This window comes from Mixophyes fleayi, chromosome 8 (assembly GCF_038048845.1).
Source record: "Mixophyes fleayi isolate aMixFle1 chromosome 8, aMixFle1.hap1, whole genome shotgun sequence".
NCBI classification, from domain to species: Eukaryota; Metazoa; Chordata; class Amphibia; order Anura; family Limnodynastidae; genus Mixophyes; species Mixophyes fleayi.
The window spans coordinates 142,933,954-142,945,076 of NC_134409.1; the positions used below are offsets into that span (position 1 = coordinate 142,933,954).

Consider the following 11,123-nt stretch of genomic DNA (forward strand, 5'->3'; position numbering starts at 1 on the left):
ACAAGGATGTCTCCCGAAAGGGCTGACGAAAGGAGCTGACCCGAGGGTTCCGGCTCCTACTAGGGAATACCGGCAAGGAAGTGCTTTTGCCCCCCGTTGCCTGGGAGATCAAGGTATCTAATTCCGGACCGAACAAACCTGCTGCTGAAAAAGAAATGGTTTCAACAGACTTTTTTGATTCTGCATCTCCTTCCCAAGATTTCAGCCATAGCGTCCTTCTAGCCGAAATAGATGCCGCCTGAATAGAAGAGGAGACGGCTGCAGAGTTTTGGGCCGCCTCATAAAGGTACCCCGATGCCTCCTTCAAATGCAAAGCTAGGGGGAGTAAATCAGAGTCCTGTAAGGCCTCTGCCAGCTGGTCTGCCCATACTTCCATGGCTCTAGCAACCCAAGCTGAAGCAAAACTGGGTCTAAAGAAAGAACCCGCAGCCGCGAAAATGGACTTCAGCTCGGATTCAACTTTTCGGTCATTGGCATCCGGAAGGGACGCTGAACCAGGAGCTGGAAGTAAGGTGTGTTTTGCCAATCGGGCTATAGGAACATCCACTTTGGGAATACTCTCCCAGCGAACTACATCTTCCTCCTGCAAGGGATACAGGGAAGAGAACCTTCTGGTAACAGAGAACCTTTTTTCAGGTTGTTTCCATGCTCCTTTTGCAATGTCTTTAAGTTCTACAGAAGGGGGGAAACGGCTAGCTTTCCTTTTGGCCTTCTTAAAGAGACTTCTGTCTCTAGGGGTAGGATCCTCCGGTTCTGGGAGGTCCAACGCCTGCCTAACCGCTAAAACCAAATCATTAATAAATTGGCTTTTGGAATTTTCATCCTGTTCCAAAGATTGAACCTGGTCAGGATCGGAAAAATCTGCCCCCTCATCCTCAGAACACTCCTCAGAATCTGAAAGGACCATAAGGGGATTATCAGATCTAGGCCTCTTTCTTTTAGTAGGCGGGATGTTTGGGGAATCAAGCAACTGGTTAAGTTTATTCAAACCCCTAATAAAAGCTGTAGACCACGCCGGTTCTGTGGGGACAGGGGCTTGGTCTGTAAGAGAAGAGGAAGGTCCTGGTAAAGACTTTCCAATAGAGCCTGTGGTAACAGGGAGGCCCAGCTGAGTACTAGTATTATTAGCCACCGAAGTAGCCACAATAGATAGCAATTGGTTAAATTGAAAAACCATCTGTGCTAGCGAGGAAACCGACTGTGTCAGGGAGGCCACCCAGGCCGGTTCCTCTGTCAGTGGGGCTGAAATCTGCTGGGTTTGCGCAGGGGGAGACCCTGCTTCGCAGGCAGGGCAGAGCGCCAAAGGGTCCTTTTGCCCACAAGGTAATTTTACATGACATTTTGAACATGTGAAATATTTAGCTATAGGGCCCTTTTCCCTTATCTGTCATTCTTATAAAGGAAGGCACACCAAACACACAGACTAAATTATTAATCTAGCTGAGTAAAGAGAGAGAGAGTAATGTATGGAGAGAACAGAGTGAAATAACAAGTAATCAACTGATCTTATCATAAAAGTTGTACTTGTATTAGTTAAACACCATAAAATATTTAGGCAAGTAGGAGACTATAATGTAAACCTTACTAGCCCAGTTATTACACAAAAAACAAGTTATGTGTTTAAATAAAGCCGATACTTAGCCCATAGGCCACAAAGGGGAGAAGTCCAACAGCAGTGTCCTGTGCCTGCTCCCTCAGCTCTGTTCACTCTTCCCGGGCTTCTCTTGGCGCCAGAAGACTAGGAAAGACCATCTCTCTCTGGAAGGAGGGGGGAACTCTATGCTTTAGCTCCCCCCCCCCCTTCAGTAATTGCTGTCTCTGCAGCTATCCATCTTCAAAAAAAGAACTTGCTTGAAGCGTGGCAGAGTAGTGGAGACCTCTAGGACAGAGGTCCCCGCAGCGAAAGATACCCGACGCCCCCCTCCTATGTATGAGGGGGAATCTTGGTATAGCCCCCTTCCTCCTCTCTCTGTAGCGCCGACTGACTGAACCCAAGATGGCCGCCGGCGTCTTCAGTATCCGATAAGCGGCGCTCTATGCCTGTAATGGCAGCGCCGGTTATCGGGGAGGCTGGAGGAGTGACAGCGGTCCCTGAGACTGCTTGTCACTCCTCAATCAGGCACCCATCTTCTTTCTCTCCGGTCCCTGTCAGTGAGAGCCGCTGCCTCTCATCTGACAGGGGAATGCCTGCGCTGCCCAGCTGTGAGTGTGTTCTCTATAGTAGAACACACTCCAGCGCTGCCACCTGTATAAAAAATAAAAATCAATTTTTTAAATTACTCTAAGTACTAAAAAACACTGCCCAACTCCTGGGCACCTCCTGTGGCTGTCAAATGTCTCCCTTCTTGTCCAGAAATGTCTTTGCCTAGGGGGGAGGGGGACGCGAGCGCAGCAGCTGTCAGCTTGCTGCCGTCTCCTGCACTAAGAGCATTTAATGAATGGGCAGCCTTGCTGTGGGTGAGATAGCGGTCAAGGCTACTCAACCGGCTCAGGGATCTGGGGTGGAGGAAGGCCGCAAGCTGTCCACCCCCTAGGAGGCATCCCTAAGCCCAGCTAAATGTCCTCCCCTTTTAGGAAGAAATTAAATGAAACTTTAAAAAAATGAATAATTCAATAAAAAATAAAAAAAATCCAGGACAGGAGCTCTGAAAAACGTGCCCAACGTCAAGGACACCAAAACTAAACGAGATACTTTTTCCTATGGGAGGGTGGAGCTACACTCACAAGTTTTTTGTTTAAGTGCCTTGACTCCTTGGACCACCTACTATATCCCTATGTCAAGCAGTGTCAATAGGACGTAAGACAAAACCCATTTCTGCTATATTCGACATTTAAAATGCTGCTGCCATCTTATGAAGTATTACCAAAATTGACCAGCAGGTGGCAACTCATATCACACCAAGTAGAAGTATGTTTGCAGGAAGCTAGAAGACAGATATCTATATCTATCAGTTGGGGCTTGATGTTCACTATATAGGGGAAACCGTAGCAAAGAAATCACACCAGGGTACAAAGTGTGTAACAAGCATTTGTCAGGGGGAAACAGACCAATGTGGCGGTGTTCTAGAAACACTGTTCATATTGGTTTTGATTGATGTTCCTGGAAACCTACCACACAGTCTCCATGAACCAGGGGTACAGAGTCTTGTAGTCATTCTTAAAGTCAATCCATCGCCCCAGCCTTGTGACACTGACCTGAGTTAAAGAAGGAAAAAGTGTTTTGCATTTTACTTCTTTCTGGTATAACAAATGGTACAGAAACAATATGAGGAGGACAGGACACAACAAGTTATGGGGTCACAAAATGGTCCTCTAAATCCCATCTGCTGTACCTCCCAGTCCTGAGAGTATCTCATCACAATCCCACGACACTGCTTGTTGTACTCCGCTATCCCCATCGCAGCAACATCCTCCGGCCCTTTAATGCCCAGCGTTTTGTCAATCTCATATTCCTGTGGGAGCAGACACAAAAAATGAAGTTATTACTGATTAAATAAATAGCTATAGGTATTGAAGACTCAGCTAGCATGTATTTTTCTCACCCCCACCCACAATGCAATACAACAGAACCATGCAGTCAATCAGGACAACTCCCCATTTTCTATGTTTCTACGTCGCTGCACACGGAGGGAGCCTCTAACCTGTGTTGTCTTGCTGTAGGTGGACACCTCATTTAAATTTGAAGCATTCTGGAAATGTCTGCATCCATAAAATGAAATGAGAGGGTTTTTGTACGATACATTAAATTTATCCTATTCCATTTATGGGGACACTGCATACCATGAGGTTAAGCATGAGCTGGGCACATGAAGTTAACAACTATACAAAAGCCTGAAGCTCCTGCCCTCTATAGCCCCTCTTCAACGGAATTTCAGTTTATAACTTACAAAGTCCCAAAGGATAAGATAAACTGAGAAAAATAAGGAGTAAAAACTCCCACTCCATAACATCAAAGAATCAGAGAAATGGATTTAACCCAAGTACAAACATCTTCTCTCTCTTCCTAATTGGGGAGGTCACTGCATAACATAGGGACATTTCAAAGCTGTCCCTAGGGGAGGGCTCGCTCAGACATAATTGGGCGCAAAACATTTTGTTCAAAGCTAACATCCTTGGACGCAAAAATGTTAAAACAGTAACATTTGGTAAAAGTATGGACTGAGGACCGAGTGGCTGCCCAACATAGCTGCTTGGCCTGGGCTCTATGACAAACTGTCCAGTAGGCATTGACTGATCAGGTAGAGTTAAAGGAGATGTTTCAGGAACAGGTTTTCCTGCGCTGATATAGACCAGACGAATAACTGCTCTAATACACGTGGCAATGGTCTGTTTTGCTGCTGGCTAACCACTCTTCTGTGTGTCACAAAAAGACCAGAAGAGTATGCATTCTCCATAACTCTGAAGTTCAATTCAAAAAGGTCTTCAGTGATCTGACCACACGTAGCAAATGAAGATAGTCTTGATCCCTTGCAGATCTAAACTGTTCCAGAGGGATAACAATGTCCTGGATAAGGTGGAACCTTATCACAACCTCTGACTTCTTTAATACCTAGAGTAATAATGCTTTTGGTAAAAACAGATATATTAACTGACCATTCCATCAAACGGTCATGGCATCCACCAAGAATGACTGTGGATCTCTGGAACTCAAGCAAAATTAGTCCACTTTGTGGTTCAGCCAAGAGGCCTTCATGTCGACCTTTGGCTGACCGTAATTTTCCTTGATGTCAAGAAATATCTCTGGGTGAAGTGACCATTACCCCAGGTAGAATAAACTGTCTGCTTAGAAAACTGGCCTCCAAGTTCTCACTAAGGGTATGTATACAGACAAAATTTCCGGGACATACCGTTCCGTCCATGTCTTGATCTTGGCTGATAACTTTATCACTATCGAGTTTTTGGGTTCCTGCCTGTTAATTGTCCAATTCCATCCACCCTGCCCTTCAGGAAGGACTATGCTTCCATCAGAGTGTTTGTCACTACTCAAAGACATTGATTGCAAGTGTTGTTTCTTCGAAAGTCCAACAACCCTGCAAACGAAGATGCATCGTCACAGTCCTCCATCCCTACCCCCCTTGTTCAGATCGTCCACCACCAAAGGACAGGCTGTCGTGTCAGAGGTGAAAACACGATGAATTGGAAGGCAAGCCAAAGGATGGACCTGGACCACCTGTCAAAATAACATTCTGAAGAAAGTGGAAGCATGCATACTGCACCGTTTCAACAGTTTGAGGCTCAAGAAAACGCTCACAAATTTTTAGATGGCTAGGAAATTTCCCTGGAAAGAAAACCATTTGCAGCCTTGTGTTGAATAGAAGACCAAAAAAACACCACGCGCCAATAAGGTTCGATTTGTGATAATTTATGATCCACTCGGCACAACCGTGCTGTAATGAGGAGGAGGTTCTGAAGAACAGAAACATACCCTACCTTGAGGAGTAGATCGTTCAAATAAGGATCCATTTTAAATGGTAAGGCTTGGTACACATTGGTAGTTTATAATCTGATTATCGGGCCAATCACCCGTCACTAGGCCACATATTGCATTAGTGTGTATAATCACACGATGAACTACAATCGCACCAAAGTGCAATTGTCATTTGGTTGGTCGTACTGTTTAATAATCTCATTCCAATCACCTTCCGATCATATAGTGTTTATGCACTCATGTTCACGATCTACACAGAGTTTACAGAGTCATGGTCTTTTCAGACAATGCCAGCAATGAACATGTCCTGGTGACTAAATGCAGAGAGTGCTGCAGATGAAATTTTTTGTTTGTTCTGAGACTGAAAATGTAATTTCAGAGTAACAGAAGCTAACAAAATTAGTAAGGACATGGGGATAGCTATGACAGGTGGTTTCAATCAGTGTGACAGGAATAAATGAATGTATGAGTGACTATTGTGCTATCATTCTCTAAATGACTAGAGGACCAGATGAAGAGCACAGATCTGACGGTAAATCGTGTGTAGTGTGTATGCATGAATCGCCACACTGGTTGGACCTTCAACCGTTGTAGATAACAAATTGGTCGGAACATTCTCTAGTGTGTACCTAGCCTAAATCCTGAATTGAGAATCTGAGGAGGCTCTGATGTCCTTCCCAGATCGTGATGTAAATGTCTGTTACGCCCATGGAGGCAAGAAATTTGTTGTGCTCTATGCCAGCGATGATGAACCTTAAAGATTCAATCTTTAACCTGTTCGCCCAAAGACTGTGCTTAGAAATTTCAGGTTTAAGATGGGTCTTGTCCAGTTTCTGAACCACAAAAAGGTTTGAATAAAACCTTGAGTCTTCGGTTCTCCTGGTATCAATAAAATCGCTCCTGGCGAGAGTAGAGTGAATGGCCTTCCTGAGCGCTAATTTTTTGAGAGACTGATGGGAAAAAAAATGGGTGGAAGCCCCTGGAGCTCAAGAATATAACCTCTAGAAAGCGTCTTACCCACATGTCCGAAGAGGATGCTCTCCTTTGGTTCCAGAACAGAAGGCAGACTCACACCACAGACAAAACTGGGTGGGAAAGAATCTTGTCAAGCACCTTGTTTATGAGAAGGCTTGGGGGCTGGGTGCTTGGATTCATATACCTGTTTTTCCCTCTGTTGTCCACCAGATGGGAAAAAGGCTTGTCCTCTATTGTTGGAAATGTTTAAAGCAAAAGGAACATCATTTTGGTCCTTTAGGTCTGGGTGCATTCACTGGAAGGAAATAGCTCTTTTCTTCTGTGGGCAGACAGATAGTCTTGTCAGGTTCTGGTCCAAAAAGCACATTTCCCTCAAAAGCTTTTTGGATTCCATATCAGCATCCGAGGATCTAAATGAAAGCAGATGCCGAGCAACCTACATTCATTCAGACCTCCATCCACATCCACCTCGTCCAAGAACTCTTCATGCTTATTTAATGTCTTCCACCAAAGGCATCAACTCTGATCTAGGTCTGCACATTGTAACCAATCAATAACCTGTAGACCAATTTTCTACGGCCTTATTAACCCATGCCAATTATAATATGGCAATTAATGTAGCACCTGCTGCTCCATATATGGATTTTAAAATATCCTCACATACAGACCATGGCATTCTTGAGAGATGTGGCATTTGGAAAGGGTATTGTGGTGGATTTGATTATGTGGGCCACTGATGTGTCCACCTTAGGCGAAAACTTTGCAATCTCTTCAGATGGCAAAAGTAAAACCACCAGAAATTGGAGCGAAACTTTCAATCTTTAATCTGGTTTAGACCAAGCCTCCCCTAGAAGCTTTGAAAGCTGGTATGAGGATTGAAAATAAATAAGCTGCTTCTTTTTTGTTTTGAATAAGGAAATATCAGAAGCTGAGAATATTCTGGATGTAACTTATGGTTGTGACACCACCATAATTAGGTTGTCAATTTCCTGCCCTGTGAAGGACTCTTGCTCAAATCCCAATGAGTCAGCCAGCAGTTCACTCTTCTTGATAGAATTCCGAATCCTAAAACCTAACCTGGGCTGTAGTCTGACAATTACAAAGTCTTTGGGCCGAGGAGGATTCTAGCAACTTCTCCAGCAAGGATGACACTTGTGCCAATTCCATAACTTCAAGGTCTTAGCCCAAGGTGGCTCAATCTAGGCTCCATAGCAGGCTCTGCAGAGTGATAGTCCTGAGGAAAAAGAGGAAGAAATTTCACTCGCCTCCCTAAAATGTAGAGATCCATGGCAGCTCAGCAAAAGACTGAGCCAGCAATCTTACCCAAGAAGGCTTCACAATCTCCGCTGCCTCCCTTAGACATCCACGGGTCACCACTTTGCAAGCTGCACACCAGGCACCCGGTTCCTGTCGTCCATTTACCAGTTTCAGTTGGCACCAGTAAAATAAATCATGGTTATTGCACCTCCAGACTTAGATTTGAAACTGGTTCCCATATCTAACATGGCAGCAGGGATATGGTAACAGAGAAGAGATAAATCAAACAATTCTAATTATGGTACAGATACTGAAGGGAAAGCAACTGCTTAGGCAGCTGGTTAATAACTGGTGATCAAATAATGAGGTACTCTAAAGGGGAGGAGCTGACCTTGTATAGTTGTTAACCTCTACGTTCCCAGTTTCAGCACCAGCCTGTAAACCCAATGGTACGCAGTGCCCCCCAGTAGAAAGAAAGAAAAATACACCTTTTGTTTGTATGACATCTGAGATTCCCTAAGTGTTGAATCACCTTCTTGACACTCTAATTTGGGTGTTTATGCTGCTCGGTACAACACCTACCACTGGCAATCCGTGACAGTCCCATCCAAACCTTCTCTCCACATAAAATCCACTCTGGTGAGCGAACCTGGTGACAATGTCCTTAATGGTGCCAGCCAGAATGTGCCCATAGTGAGGAAGTCCTGTAGCAAAGGGTGGTCCATCATAGAAGGTGAATCTGTAGGTGTAAATATAGGAATAGTGCTCAAGAGCAGAAGATTCAATATCACAATGACTCAGATGGGATGTGTACCTACAAATACCAACACAGGAACATCTACCTCCCTCCAACCCCATACATCTTCCTCAGTGCTGCAATGACATCACCAGACACAAGAACAACCATCAAGCCACAACAATAAAGGCAAGAAAAAATGGAGTTTGCTCTCACATTCTATACATGTAATACACCATAACTACTGTAATTTACAGTCTAATTTCTGGTTACAATTTAACTCCAAGAGAAGAAAGAGGCAAAAGAATGTATTTTAATGGTTATAAAATTTCTTTATAGTGTAGCATACAATAATTAAGAGACAACTATTATTTAAGAGAGAGACTAAAATAAAATCAATGCATCAGCAAAATATGTTAAAGTGTATAGTGTGGAAAAGTCTTCTTATAGTATACAATATAGCTTAGTGCATTATAATATGTCAAAGTTATATAATGCCCCTAGTTCTTATATTTACAACTGATATATAGCATCACTCTGATATTATACAGAGTTATAATAGCTCAATATGACAATATATACATATACTAATGCAAAAATACACTCGTCATGAATTGTCTGAATTGTCATGAGTTTTATTTTACCTGTCGCCTTATCTATAGGATCAAAGCCCTTACTTTCACAGCCTGTGATCATTTTGTACTTCAATACTGTCGAAGTCGTATAATTGGATGAACGAAAGTATATTGGTTAATATTGTTTTATCGTGTGATTGCACTCAGTATGCCACGTGTATGATCACACGGTAAAATACGCACGCACACACTTGCACTACAATATTTAGTTATTTATATATTTCATATTTATATTGATTCCAATCCACAGTGATTTATGAGCAGATAGTATTTAGTTTATTATTAGTTTATATATTATGATTATATGTACACCTCAGTGTTATTTAAGGTTCAGGTTATAGGAAATGTGTCATGTCCGATATTTTAATCCCCTATTTATGAGCAGCTGTCCGGTTCATTCGCCGAAGAGATCGCATATTGCATACTCTAGTTATTGATGTTAGGGAATAAATAGAGTGATACCAAACTGTAAAATGCTAATGGACTAGTTGTAACTGGTGTCTGGGCGGGAGAATCATCTGGAATGTTGACCCTCAGCCTTTGAGGGGGTTGTTTGAACTAGCCTATGACCTGTTTACCCTGGACCCATCTGAAGTCTGGACCTATAGAAGGAAGCCACGTCATCTGCATTGTTCTCTCTGTCACTGAATGTATATAATCATAGCTGCGCTCCCACTAGCCTCAGTCTACTCGGACCACAGTATTCTAGAGTGATATACTGCCCACTGGTACCCGTGGGAGCGCAGCGAATGTAGCGGTATGTATTTATCTTTTGGTATTGGCTGTACTGTATAATAATCATGTATTGAACTGTTAAATTATTACATCTGCTAAAATAAATTACTTTGTGCGTTGGAAACACAATACAATCGCTTGGGCAATGCTTATTTCAAAACGATAGTATTACTTTAATAATACTGATCTCCAACAATATGGCTCCTCTAATGGTGGACAAATAGTGAACATTAACTTTCCACCAACTATCATCACTGCCTAAGATACTAAGACCAATATGAACCAATGGCTGTGAATATTTGCATACCAATTGTTCTTTGATTGGCCTGAAACTTTTACAGCCAATTCAACCAATGACTGATCACCACTTTCGTCTTCAAACACTTTAAAAGACATTCATTCTCCTCTTCCTACAAATACTTACATCCCTGAGGAAGCCTGCATCAGGCGAAACGCATTGGTTACATTGCATACCCGCACACACTCACTACAAGTCAGCCTCAGCAGCTATACAGCACAGAGCTTCAATCCCCAAAGACAGCGCAAGCGCAGATCGCGCGACGTGAAACAAACGGTTAGCCGACCGCAGCACCACCTTGCTCCAGGACGGACACACACACCAGCAGTGTTGTCCCGGCACCTCAGAACGCTAAGGAGCACATTGGAACCGGAACCCAGGAACCACCTCCAGACAGGGCACCTGCATCCCCCCACCCTGGTACATCATCACTTAGGGATCAATCGGCCACAGTCTTCCACGATTATTACATCAGGCTGCAAACAGTGAGCGACTCTTTATGCATAGCCTTATTGAGTTATACCATCTACTTTGTGCCTTGTTCCATTTGCACTGGACTGTTATGGAATTTGCTTTTCTCCTTATATATTAAGGTGTTGGACTTCCACCCATTCCTTTTTACTCCTAAAGGCTATATCTGCGAGAACTTTACATGGTGGAATATTATTTATATGTGGACTTAAGGGATATTGTATTTATTACATTATGTTCTTATACAAGAGTATATATACCAGCTAATCACTGGTCTGGACCATATATCCTATGTGTTCTATCCCTCCATTATCCCTCCTCCACCAAACTTCAGTTGGCATAATGCAGATAATGTTCTATTTCTCTATAGAACTATTTTATTTTATGAATGTTTTCTTTTAGGTAACGGCCCTGCAGTGAATATCCACTGGTGCTCCCCGCTGTAGGTGTCATCGCTGTCACCAACAGACACATGGAACCACCTCCGTCTGGGAGTTGTGCACAGCTGCTGCACTCCTTGCTGGTGCCTACAGGCTTTTAGCCCTTTACATACATGTATCCCCCCGGTCACTGTGTGCACGAGTTAGA

General features: G+C 43.3%; 1 protein-coding gene across 1 annotated transcript in view; it reads right to left on the minus strand.

The window, feature by feature from the left end:
* Nucleotides 1-11,123, minus strand: part of IARS1 (isoleucyl-tRNA synthetase 1) — a 67,487-nt gene that overhangs the window by 52,864 nt on the left and 3,500 nt on the right. Inside the window, exons 3-5 of the mRNA XM_075183961.1 lie at nt 8,243-8,399; nt 3,333-3,452; nt 3,113-3,195 (exon numbers count right to left, since the gene is read on the minus strand). Of these exons, the coding sequence (XP_075040062.1) occupies nt 3,113-3,195; nt 3,333-3,452; nt 8,243-8,399 (360 nt within the window). The remainder of the gene's footprint in view (nt 1-3,112; nt 3,196-3,332; nt 3,453-8,242; nt 8,400-11,123) is intronic.